This window comes from Carcharhinus amblyrhynchos, chromosome 20, assembly GCF_965287045.1.
Source record: "Carcharhinus amblyrhynchos chromosome 20, sCarAmb.v2.hapA, whole genome shotgun sequence".
NCBI lineage: Eukaryota > Metazoa > Chordata > Chondrichthyes > Carcharhiniformes > Carcharhinidae > Carcharhinus > Carcharhinus amblyrhynchos.
This window is the reverse complement of record NC_137343.1, coordinates 27,326,999-27,340,784: the sequence shown is the minus strand read 5'-3', so window position 1 is coordinate 27,340,784 and position 13,786 is coordinate 27,326,999. Positions and strand designations below refer to the sequence as shown.

The 13,786-nt window shown below is 42.5% G+C and overlaps 1 protein-coding gene across 3 annotated transcripts in view; it reads right to left on the bottom strand.

The window, feature by feature from the left end:
• setd1ba (SET domain containing 1B, histone lysine methyltransferase a) overlaps nucleotides 1-13,786 on the bottom strand; it is a 161,815-nt gene that overhangs the window by 39,641 nt on the left and 108,388 nt on the right. For all 3 annotated transcript variants that reach the window (XM_080208308.1, XM_080208309.1, XM_080208307.1), the window contains one exon: nucleotides 1,219-1,401. In XM_080208308.1, coding sequence (XP_080064434.1) covers nucleotides 1,219-1,401 — 183 coding nt within the window. The remainder of the gene's footprint in view (nucleotides 1-1,218; nucleotides 1,402-13,786) is intronic.

Sequence of the window (13,786 nt, the reverse complement as noted above, 5' to 3'; positions counted from 1 at the left end):
TTGCGTGAAATGATACGATCAGGGTAGCTATTATCCTGCAGGATGGCTTTGCTGTGCCCTATTTCAGAATCAAGCTTGGACTTTGAGCTTATGAGGTTTTCCAAGAGTATATTGACCAATATAAAGTTAGGTTTATGGTAGACAATAGTAGAGAACCCACCGACAGATTTCTCAACTGGCATGTCGAGGAAAGGGAGTTCATTTGATTGCTCCATTTTAAAGGCAAATTTGACTGTAGGATGACTATAGCCCATTAAGATGTGAAAGGAAATTCTTACATGCAGCTGCAGATTCAAATATAGCAAACATATCAGAAATATATGAGGGATACAAGGTCAGGTGTCATTCCATCAAAAACATATTTTTCATAGAAACTGATGAAGATGTTTGAGAGAGCTGGGCCTAGAGGAGATTCCCATGGCAACAACATCTATCTAGGCAAACATGATATTGTTAAAAGGACACCATGGCAATGTCTTGGCCAATCGGAGTTAACATGCCTTGTGGTGGTTTGAAGTTAAACAACAGCTTGGCAGTCAACTGTACCCTGGTGCATTCTTGGTGGCAATACCTCTACTTATCAGAGTCCACTTGCCAACCAATCAACAGTCTTCACATGCAAAACAAATTGTTGTTCCTTTTATAATCTTGTCCTGATGAGCACAAACAAAAAACTTTGACAACATGGGGGCAATATTACCAGCTCGTCTCACAGGTAAGATCATGTAAGACGTGAAGAATGGGGTTTACACCTGGTTTCTCATCTCTCGTAATATTACTGGCCCCGTTCTGCCAATGTAATCAGGCTTGCGTCCGGGAAACGCTCTTTAACAGTCTGCAGCCGGCTTCTCGGCATGAATAGACTCTGTCCACTCCCCCTACTGGTGAGAATCACATTTGGGTTTTTTTTTCTAACTGCCATAAGGTAACATATGGGAGTTCACCCAAAACATGGAGGCAATTCTCTCCTGTTTTCACACTTGTTTGGCACTTAGGATTGTTTTGGTAAGATCGCCCCTCATGTCTCTTTTTTCAGAGATACTCACATTCAGTACTACCGAATAACTATTTCTTCAATTTATAATTTTATAAACGCTTCAACCATTGGAATTAAAATGACAAGTCAAGAACCAAAAATTATGTAGCTGGATACTGCAAATCTCCCACGATATTGAATTTAGCAGAACTCATGTCCTCCTGTGATCCTCTTTCTCTTACCTTAAAGGATGGTAACCGGATTGCACCCCTCAGTCCCATGCCCAGACCCATGCCTTCATAACCAAGTCCTTCTCCTTTCGGCCAGTTCTCCAACAGACATGTTGATGCCGGAGCTGATTCTTTAGGCTTTGGTCTCTCCTCATCCTTATTTTGATCTGCAGATTTAACTGGTGTCTGTGAAGCCTGCAGAAGGAGATGGTGAAACAAAAGGAATCACTAAAGTGTAGGACCGGAAATCAAACAAAATGAAGAATTGTGGAGATCAATGTGTACTTATTCTGAAGTTAGCAAAGCATATCTAAATAAATAAGCACTATAAAAGAATAAGCACTGTACCACCAAGACAACACACTGCTTTGGTTTCAATAAAAATCAAAGGAGCCTATAATAAAGTTTACATCCACTAAAACTTGAATTTGAACATGATTCTTTTATTAGGAATGAATGTGCCCTCTCTGGAACAATAACGGGTTAGTATGACTATGTGAATATGATAATATCCAGTTGTTACTTGATTGTATCTAGGGGATAATTCCCCAAATGTGAGATCAGCTTGCAGATATTAGTGTAAACGAACCTACAAAGCTGACTTTCCTGGATGTGTCTTCATTGTGTCCTTATTTCAAGGTTGTTGGGCCATCCTGTTTTATTCTTTCTATTTATATACAACTGAATGGTTTCTAGGCTACATCGGAGAGGGCAGTTAAGAGTCAACTACACTGGTGAGGGACTTGCGTCACCCAAGGGTCAGACAGGATAAGGATGACAGGTTTCCTTCTCCAAAAGGACTCAGAGCCTCAACTGAATTTTAAAACCCAATCAATTAATCAAAATTAATGTCTGCTCTGTTAGCTAAAAAGGGCCCCGCACAAAAAGGCTTGAGGCAGTCTGAGCCCATTTCCACCAGGGACAACAAACTTGACAACCTCATTTACAGGAGTCACAGAATGGCTGCTACAGGAAGTGGAAATATATCACAATGGTACCGTAGACTTGGTCTTCTGACGCTACGGAATGGGGACACTGTTGAAGAATCGTAGAGGGAGTTTTATTTTACATATTATTGATCTGTAACTGATTTGGGAGTACTGGACTAAGAATCTCTACAGTGCAGAAATAGGCCATTCGGTCCATTGAGCCTGCACTGACAACAATCCCACCCAGGCCCTATCCCAGTAACCCCATCTATTTACCCTCCCAATCCCGCTAATCTATGCATCCCCAGTATACTGAGGGGCAATTTAGCATGGCCAATGCACTCAACTCACACATCTTTGGACTGTGGAAGGAATCCGGAGTACCCGGAGAAAATCCATGCAGACACAGGGAGAACACGCAAACTCTGCCCAGACAGAGACCAAGGCCGGGAATTGAACTCCGGTCCCTAGAGTTGTGAAGCCACCATGCTGCCTTCAAAGTAGAGGCTGTTCCATTCCTCAGCACGACTGTTCCCCATGTCGTTAAGTGCATGAGACCATCATTCTCAATTAGAATGGAGTTAAGAAGAAAGCCAATAAAAAATATTTGAAGAAGTGTTGAAACTATTGTACATCAATGATATTGTTAAAAATTGACAAACCTGGAGCTCTTACTCCTGCAAATCTGAGTACTCAAAAGAGCAATTTTCTGCAAACTTTATACCATCTCAACCAATGTATCTGTTTTAATGGCAAGTATTTTTGCCAGTAGCAACAGAAGTAGTAATCCAGCTCACGTGCAGAAGACCATGCACTGGGAAAACCAAGACCTCTACATGAAAAAAACGTCTTGTGTGGTTTTATTAAAGTTTTATTTATGAAGTTCCACATGAGCCCCTGAAGGTTGCTTCAAAACTGTAGAACCATTGACAGTGTTTACATAGCACTATAGTAATCCTAAGGAACACATATTCTGATAATTCAATGAAAGCAAATTAGGGTCATTACTTAAGAAACCAAGATCAGCAACTCACTTCCTGACTCCCTAAAGCCTGTCCACTATCTACAAGGCGCAAGTCAGGAGTGTGATGGAATACTCTCCAATTGCCTGGATGTGCACAGCTTTGATGAGACTCAAAAAAAAATGCAAATAAAACAGCCTGTTTGACAGTCCACTCCATCCAACACCGTAAACAATCATTCCCTCCACCACCAAACTATAGTGGCAGCACAGTGTGTACCATCAACGAGCAACTCAACTGAACCTTTCAAACCAGTGAACTCTACCACTAGGAGGATGTGGGCAGCAGATGCGAAGGAACACCCACCACCTGCACGTTTCTCTCCAAGCCACTCACCAGCCGGACTTAACAATATCGCCACTCCTTTATAGTCGCTGGGTAAAAATCCTGGCAAAAATTCCCTTCCTAACAGCACTGTGGTTGTATCTATACCACAAAGAATGCAACAGTTCAAGGAGTCTGCTCACCCAGCATCTCCTCAGGGACAATCAGGGATGCTGACTTTTATCCAGAGACACCCACATCCCGTGAAAGAATGTTTTTAAAAGCACGCAACTGGTTAATTAGTATTGCTCTCCACACACTGCAAATTTTAAACCTAAATTCACTCCACAGAAAGCACGTGTTTTGAGATTATTTCTAGTAGCTGTTTAAATAGTTTCATTCCTAAAGATGAATGAGCACACTGGGATTATTTCTAAAATGCACCAAGGTGAATGAGCAGTTCCGTCTATTTTTGGATGTTTGGGATTGATTGGCCTGTTGCATAGACTCACAATCTCATTCACATTTTAGTGATGCATGCAGACTGACAGAAAAACACATCCAAGGAACTGGGTTAGATGATGCGAGGGTACTGACAGAATGAGAAACTTGGAAAAAAAAAATTGACTCAATTGGTTAAACCAGTTCAGCACTGCATTTCAAAAATATACAGGGAAAACAATTACAACACATTTGAACAGAGAAATGCTGGAAAATCTCAGCAGGTCTGACAGCACCTGTGGAGAGAAAATAAAGCCGATGTTTCGAGTTTAGATGACCATTCTTCAGAGCGACGAAGGGTCATCCAGACTTGAAATGTTAGCATCTCTAGGGAAGAATAGAGCCAACATTTTAAGTCTGGATGACCCTTCCTCGCTCTGAAGAATGGTCATCTAAACTCGAAACATCGGCTTTATTTTCTCTCCACAGGTGCTGTCAGACCTGCTGAGATTTTTCAGCATTTTCTGTTTTTGTTTCAGATTCCAGCGTCCGCAATATTTTGCTTTTACAACATATTTGATATGGAAAAGACATTTAATGTAGCAATAATGAAACCTAAAATCAGTAAGTACATCAGCATTCAAGCATAGTCATGTGAACTCGGTTCCCCCCCCCACCCCCGACTCTGTCCTATACCACTTTGCTGTCCATAGAAACAAAGGAAAACACAAGTGTGAAGTTCCTCACCACACAATTCAAATCAGACTATATGACCATCTTTCAGACACACTTACACTTCTTGCCTGATTTGCTGACTCCATAATATCACCTGCTTCTGACCAACACTGTTTAAAAGCAGAATGTTTTAGTTTGAACAGGGTTCTGGAATCTTTCATATGTAAATGAAGTCCATAATTCTAAAGAAACATTTCTAAATTAGAAAATGGTTGAAAGAGCAGAGTTATCGGGCAGCTGTTTGATCAGAATTTTAGAGAACTACATAGCGGACACATGATATTTTCACATGGGAAGGGACAGTTTTATCATAGTGCATGCTGGGAGTCAAAGTTCCCAGACAGCAGTGTGTCCTTGGAAAATGGCCACTTAAACCATGACAAACATTCGGCAGGGCAGGTATAGATTTTACCCTTCTTGGATTATGTTTAAACAGTATTGAGTTAATAACAATGAAGTGAAATGATGGCAGTTACAGGCCTGCCACCACTTGCTCTCCCAAGGGCAGTCTGAGGTAAATTAAATAGGAATTTCATGCAAGGATGCACAGGCATGATGGCACAGTGGCACTGCTGCCTCACAGCGCAAGGGGCCCTGAGTTCAATTCCGGCCTCAGGTGACTGTGTGGAGTTTGCATGAGTTTCCTCTGGGTGCCTCCACAGTCCTAAGGAGTGTAGGTTATGCGGATTGAATGTGCTAAATTCCCCCTTAGTGTCCCAAGACGTGTAGGTTAGGGGATTAGCTATGGTAAATGTGTAAATTTGTGGGGTTATCAGGATAGGGCAGGAGAGGGGGCCTGGGTAAGATACTCTGTCAGAGGTGCAGAGTTGAAGGGCTGAATAGCCTTTTCTGCACTATAGGGATTTTACGCTAAACTCCCTCTTAGTGTTCCAAGATGCGTAGGTTAGGGTTAACCATGGTAAATGTGTGGGGTAACCGAATAGGGCAGGGTAGTGGGCCTGGGTAAGATACTCTGTCAGAGAGTCGGTGCAGACCCGATGGGCCAAATAAGCTGTTAAGTTTATTTCTTAGTGCCACAGGTAGACTTACATTAGCACTGCAATGAAAGTCCTCCAGTTGCCACACTTCTGCGCCTGTTTGGGTACACTGAGGGAGAATTTTTATTTTAGCATGGTCAATGCACCTAACCAGTATATCTTTTGGACAGCGGGAGGAAACCCATGCACACACGGGGAAGAACATGCAGACTCTGCAAAGACAGTGACAGGGAATCGAACCCTGGGCCCTGCACTTGAGGCAGCAGTGCTAACTACTGTGTCGCCATGCCGCCCCCTGCTACACTGTAGGGATTCTATGATTATGCTTACTGAATTGTAACAGCACGTGTGAATTTTGCCTAGAGCACAATGGTATAGGAAAATCACTTTATTAGTAATCACTGAGAGACCAATAAGCTTGATTCAAATGGCAAAACCTGTCCACTGAAAGGTTTTGAATTCAAATTCTACCCTGGCTCTTAACTGCATAATTGGAACCATACTAATGTAGCACTGAGAAAGAGATGAATAATTACGTTGTTTTCCTTTAATGAAAGGTCAAAAATTCCAGGGGGCTATTGAAGGTGAGGAAAGAATACCTCTGGTGTCCTGGCCATTCTTGCACAAGGAGCAGTAAAAGGGATTAATTGGTTAGTTATCTGATTGCTGTTTCTGACATGCTGTCACTGAAGAATGTCTGCTGAGTTTTCCTACATAAAAAGTTAATGCATTTCAATAATAATCCCTTGCATGAAACACTAAAGATGTTCCAACTGAGTAATAGATGTAACAGTCACTTTGTAGCCTTTCCTACATTCAGTGCCATTTACCCATAAACCCAGTCCACATTGGCCTCACAATCTCATCCCCTAAAACATTCAATTTAAAATCATCATTTTTAAAATCTCTCATTCCATCACCTCTGGCCGTTTGTGCAGACCCTTCCATGCATCTCATCATTAGACATCAGTACTTCAGTGGCTGTAAAGTGCTTTAAGGTTTTTTTTTCCAAACTTTATTTATTAGTGTCTCAAATAGGCTTCCATTGCAATAAAGTTACAATGGTAACTCCAGCACCTGTTCAGGTACATTGAGGGAAAATTTAGCATGGCCAATGCACCTAACCAGCACATCTTTCAGACAGTGGGAGGAAACCAGAGTGCCTGGAGGAAACCCTTGCAGACATGGGGAGAACGTACAGCGACCCAAGCGGGAATTGAATCTGGGTCCATGACACTGATTTAACGGTGCTAACCACTGTGCGGTGCTAGATGGATGTGAAAAGCCCTATATAAATGCAATACTTTCTGCTCTCTGGAGCTTCTTCCCTTAAGTCCTCCAACCTTCCTTTTTTTTTTAAATCAAAAAAAATTTTCTAAACCTCCGTCAACTCTTGGTCACTCCTGATTAGTTAGGAACACAGGAATTGCTCAATGAAAAAAGTCAAAGGTCCAGCCTTGTACTCGCATGAGGCAACAATAATGTATTAGTCAATGTTGGCTAATCGTAACACTCAGTCTCTGGTTTCTCTGCAAGTCTCTCCTTTTCCAATTTGCTAAATCCTGGTCTACACCAAAATATTTTATTTCCTTTTAGGATTTAATTACTGTTAATATTCAGTGAAAGTCTGATGCATAAAAGATCAATTCACTCAAGCCCTTTTTTTAATAAAAGTCCAAACTCACTTTGGACTTTTGCAAGAAGCTGTTTGACCCAGTAATGGACGCTGTCTAGTGCTATTTTACATACATTATCTGGGTTTCCATCTGGTTACAAAGTACAGTTTGCAACACTATGCAATTTGACTGTGTGCTGCAACAGAAATTTTACACTGGCCAAGTTTCACTGCTGAAACACATGATCTAAAGCACTTAACACAGCTAAAGTTAAACTTTCTATCCAGTTTTCAATTAGACTGTCAATGTATATATCTGAGCCATTGAATAGTCTATACTGTGCAGGTCATTATCTATTGTTGGTCTATAAAAGAAATGCTGGGATTGCATAACATATTGATCCTCATTTGGAAGACAAAAAGACGGGTTAATGTTTTGGATGTGACCCTTTAACTACGTCGATAGGTTCTCTTTCTGATGTGGCCAAGCCCTCTCATTGTTTTTAGCTTTGCTTTGACACTTCAGCTTTTGCCAATTTTCTTTTTACCTCGACTAAGATTTCATACTCATGTTTAATTAACGTACAAAAAGATAGACTTTAAGCTTAACATACCATTATATCTGCCAAATGAGAGTTCAATATATTCACCACCAACTCACACCCTGACTAGAATTTTATTTTGTTTCTGTCACAAGTAGGTTTACATCAACACCGCAATAAAGTTACTGTGAAAATCCCCTAGTCGCCACAATCCAGTGTCTATTTGGGTATGCTAAGGGAGAATTTAGCATGGCCAATGCAACTAACCAGCATGTCTTTTGGACTTTGGGAGGAAACCTGAGTACCTGAAGGAAACACAGGGAGAACAAGAAGACTCTGCATAGTCACCCAAGCTGGGAATCCATGGCACTGTGAGGTAGCAGCACTGACCATTGTGCCACCGTGCGACTAGAAGATTTTTTTACAAGTTATTGACTAACATCACATCAATTTGAGTGAGACCCTAAAAAAAAGTGTACAAAACCCATGTATGCACACATTAATCTGCAAGAGAGAAAACATGAAACATCATTATCAGAATTTATCCATCCAGCCAACATCAAACTGTGATTAAAAAAAAATGACTACATATTAAACCTGGTACTTTAAGTTCAGAGTTCTAAGCCATTGCACCCATAACAATGAAGTATACATAATCTAGACAAGGTGATGGCAACACTATCACATTGATTGTTCAATAATTAGTTTATTCCAGTCCACTGATTTGCCAGCAAATCCTGGAAATTATTTTGAGTACGAAGTCTCACAACCAGGCTAAAGTCCAACAGGTAGCAAAGGCCATAGCTTTTGGAGCGCTGCTCTTTCATCAGGTAAGTGGGAGTTCTGTTCACAAACAGGGCATATTAAAGACACAAACTCAATTTACAAAATAATGGTTGGAATGTGAGTCTTTACAGGTAATCAAGTCTTAAAGGTACAGACAGTGTGAGTGGAGAGTGCGTTAAGCACAGGTTAAAGAGATGTGTATTGTCTCCAAACAGGACAGTTAGTGAGATTTTGCATTATTTTGAGCACAAGGAGAACACAGCCGGAATAATTTCAATTTGAAGTTGAAAAAGTGAACATCACAGCTTTAGGAAATGCTACAAACAACTGTCATAATAAAAGAAACCAGTTTGAGTGGATTAATTTTCTCAGCTAGCTCAGGTTAATGTTTTCACATAAATTTCCTTGACGCTCTATTTTAAAGTAGCAGTGTTAATCTTTTCATTTCACATAAAATAACACAAAGAATTTTTTTTTGAAAATTGTTCAATTCCCCACAGTGTTGGATTCAAAGGGGTCGAGAGCAAATGTAATGTTCAGGTAAACAGATGGCACAGTGGTTAGCACTGCTGCCTCACAATGCCAGGGATCGGGTTTGATTCCGGCCTTGGGTGCCTCTCTGTGTGGAATCTGCACGTTCTCCCTGTGCCTGTGTGGGTTTCCTCCAGGTGCTCTGGTTTCCACCCACTGTCTAAAGATGTGTGGGTTAGGTGGATGGGCCATGCTATATTGCCCCTTCATGTCAGGGGGATTAGGAGGCTAAATACATGGTTTTATGGGGAGAAGGCCTGGGTGGGATTGTTGTTGGTGCAGGATTGATGGGCTGAATGGCCTCCTTCTGCACTGTAGAGATTCTATGAAGGCAGGGGATAGTTGGACTAGGGCAAAGACATAACTTGGTCCTCATTTGAAAGTGATACATTCTGTCTTCATTTTTATGTGCACTGTAATTATACTTTCTCACCAGTTGTGTCATTGCAGCATTATCATGAGATGGCAACTGTCGTAGTTTACAGACAATTTCCATTTTATACATGGAGGCAATAAAGTTTTACAGTCGGAAATGTTGGTGGAAAATGCACAGAGACAAGTTATTTTGTCACTGAGACAAGCTTTTTAAAATCTGAAAACATTTTAAGGAGGACATTTTGGAAACATTAGCTGCTCTCATGTGGCTTTCTGCAGAAATGCAATTGTGATGAACCTACTCCGGATCTTTATGGCTTCTGTTTAGTATTATGTGTGTGTAAACGGCTCAGATAAGAAAATCCAGAAGTCAATTACAGGTTTAGTGAATGTTTCCATAGGCCACCAGTTGCTCACAAATCCTTCTGGCCCCTTGGAGAAATGATGTGGATGTGCCGGCGTTGGACTGGGGTAAACACAGTAAAAAGTCTGGCAACACCAGGTTTTAGTCCAACCGATTTATTTGATAGTAAACTCACAAGCTTTCGAGGGGACTGCCTCTTCGTCAGGTGAATGGAGAGTTCTGGCCTCGGACAGAGCATATAAAGCACAGACAGTTTAGAGATTACTGATTAGAATGCGAATCTCTACACCTAACCTGCTGTTCAAGTCTTAAAGTGGCCGACAATGTGTGTGGAAGGAGCACTGATCACAGGTTAAAGAGAGGTGTATTGTCTCCAGACAGCACAGTGAGTGAGGTTTTGCAAACCCAGGCAAGTCACGGGGGTTACAGATAGTGCGACATGAACTCAAGATCCCTGTTGAGACCGTCCTCACGTGTGTGGAACTTGGCTATCAGTCTCTGCTCAGCAACTCTGCGCTGTCATGTGTCGTGAAGGCCGCCTTGGAGAACGCTTACCCGAAGGTCAGAGGCTGAATGCCCGTGACCACTGAAGTGTTCGCCAACAGGAAGGGAACAGTCTTGCCTGGTGATTGTCGAGCGATGTTCATTCATCCGTGTTGTAGTGTCTGCATGGTCTCCCCAATGTACCATTCTTCGGGACATCCTTTCTTGCAACGTATCAGGTAGACAGTGTTGGCCGAGTTGCAAGAGAAAGGCACAGATTCGCAAGCTACACAGTAACAGGTGGTCTCATGGTGATTGACAGAATACTATATACTCCTAGCAGTTTGGTTCCAGGTCCAAGCAGAGTCTTGGATTTTCCAAATAGCCTATTCCCCTGTTGTAACTTCTGCAGCAACAAATAACTAGGTTTGCATTTTTATTGATGGCTGTGCACTAGAAGTGAAAGACAGAGGAAGAAACACACACATCCACCTCCTACCCACCCCCTCCCGTGTGCACACAGAAATTTGGGTCACCACTTGTATCACTACAAATCGGCGATATCTATTATTTTGTAATGATTGGGTGCTTTACAGCATAATTTCAAGTTACCATTCTGCAGTTAGGAAGGAATTTTGTTTTTCATAGGCTTAGTGTTTATACAGCCTCAGGACCGTCAGAATTGATTACATTTCAGTGCCTGTAAGTTTCAGGCTGCTGTTACTAACTGACAGTCCATTTCCCAGATGTGCTAGGCTCAGGCAGCATAGACATTCCAATTAGAGGGGGCATGGTGGCACAGTAGTTAGCACTGCTGCCTCAAACAGCCAGAGACCTGGGTTCGATTCCTGGCTTGGGTCACTGTCTGGGCGGAGTCTGCACGTTCTCCCTGTGTCTGCGTGGGTTTCCTCTGGGTGCTCTGGTTTGTTCCCACAGTCTGAAATTCGTGCTGGTTAGGTGCATTGGCTGTGCTAAATTCTCCCTCAATGTCCCTGAACAGGCGCTGGAGTGTGGCGACAGTAATTTTGTTGCAGTGCTAATGTAAGCCTACTTATGACACTAATAATTTTTAAAAAACTTCTAAATGCAAATCAAATCTACTTTATATTTTTATATATACAGTAGTGTCTCTGTTGTCCATTAATAGTAAGTCAGAGGCTTCTCTATGGATTGCCACTTTGATGTGGTGGAACATAAGAAATAGGAGCAGGAGTAGGCCATCTAGCCCTTCGAGCCTGCCCCGCCATTCAACAAGATCATGGCTGATCTGAAGTGGCTCAGTTCCACTTTCCCACTGTCTCCCCATAACCCTTAATTCCCTTGTCTGTCAAAAACCTATCTACCCGTGTCTTAAATATATTTAGTGAGGTAGCCTCCACCACTTCAACAGGCAGAGAATTCCAGAGATTCACCACCCTTTGAGTGAAGAAGTTCTTCCTTAACTCCGTTCTAAACTGCACCCCCCGCTCTCCATCCCCCCCCCCCCCCCATCTTGAGGCTGTGTGCTCTAGTCCTGCTATCCTTTCTGAGTGGGAAGAATCTCTCTACCTCTACCCTATCCATCCCTTTCATTATCTTATACGTCTCTATAAGATCCCCCCTCATCCTTCTAAACTCCAACAAGTACAGACCCAGTCTATTTAGTCTCTCTTCATAGTCTAACCCCCTCATCTCCAGTATCAGCCTAGTGAACCTCCTCTGCACTCCCTCCAAGGCCAAAATATCCTTGCGCAAGTGCGGCGACCAAAACTGCACACAGTACTCCAGCTGCGGCCTCACCAGTGCCCTGTACAGTTGCAGCAAGACGTCCCTGCTTTTATATTCTATCCCCCTCGCTACAAAGGCCAGCATCCCATTCACCTTCTTGATCACCTGCTGCACCTGCAGACTGGGTTTTTGCGACTCATGCACAAGGACCCCCAGGTCTCTCTGCACCGTAGCATGCTGCAGCTTTTCGCTCTTTAAATAGTAATCCCTACTACTATTATTTCTGCCAAAGTGGATAACCTCACATTTGCTAACATTGTACTCCATCTGCCAGGTCCTCGCCCATTCGCTCAGCCTATCCAGATCCCTCTGCAGACTTTCCACACCCTCCGCACAATTTGCTTTTCCACTCATCTTTGTGTCATCAGCAAATTTCGTCACCCTACCCTCAGCCCCCTCCTCCAGATCATCTGTATAAATGGTAAATAGCTGAGGCCCCAGCACCGATCCCTGTGGCACTCCACTAGTCACCAACTGCCGATCAGAATAGCATCCACTGGTACCAACTCTGTGCCTCCTATTAGACAACCAATCCTCTATCCACGCTAACACCTTACCCCCAACTCCATGCCCCCTAACCTTCTGAAGCAACCTTTTGTGCGGCACCTTATCAAACGCCTTTTAAAAATCGAGAAACACCACATCCACCGGTTCCCCTCTGTCTACCGCACTAGTCACATCCTCATAGAATTCCAATAAATTCGTCAAACACGAGGAGAGGCTTTAGAGGTCTGATGATCATCACAGTCCTTCAATTGTTGTTTTTTATTCGTCCATGGCTGGGCCAGCATTTGTTGCCCACCCCTGAGGCATTTAAGAGTCAACCATTTTGCTGTTACTCTGCAGTCACGAGGGCCAGACTGGGTAAAGACGGCAGATTTTCTTCCCTAAAGGACATTAGTGAACCAGATGGATTTTTACAACAATCAATAATGATTTCATGGTGATCAGTAGACTTCTAATTCCAGATATTTTACTGACTTCAAATTTCACCATCTGCTATGGTGGGATTCGAACCCAGGTCCCCACAGCATTATCCTGTGTTTCTGAATTACTAGTCCAGTGACAATACTACTGCACTACCAATTCTCCTAACTGTTTCACCATGATATAACTGAAACAGTCTTTAGTGGAAGATGGTGGAACAAGACCTTCAGAATCTGGGCTCAAGCAAAGCAATGATAGCCATCAGATTATTTACAATCTTCCTGACAGTGGTTATTCACCTCAAAGATCAACTGCTCTCTGGTATCAGTATTAGGAACCATCCAGATGAAAACTCTTTAGTCTCAGTTACCTCCATGCCAAAACTAAACTGACCACCACAGACATATTTGATCTACAGTTTGCGGATGACTGCAGTGCCATTGCCCGCCCTGCACAGGATTTGCAAGCCCCTCTTGAGTTCTTCAGTTCTACATGCAAGAACCACAGGAAAATCATGGTGCAGAGAGAGGCCATTTAGCCCATCATGTCTGTGCCATCAAAAGGAGAGAGAAAAAATAAATTAGCCACTCATTTTAAGCCCATTTTCCAGCACCTGGTCCATAGCCTTGCAGGTTACAGCACTTCAGAGGCAGATCCAGATATTTTTTAAAACGAAGAATTTCAGATGCCCAGCACCCTCTGGATGAAAAAATTTTTCCTCATGGCCCTGCTAATCCTCCTACCAATCACCTTAGTTCTATGCTGTCTGGTAACTGACACCTCAGTTTGGGGAAACAAGTT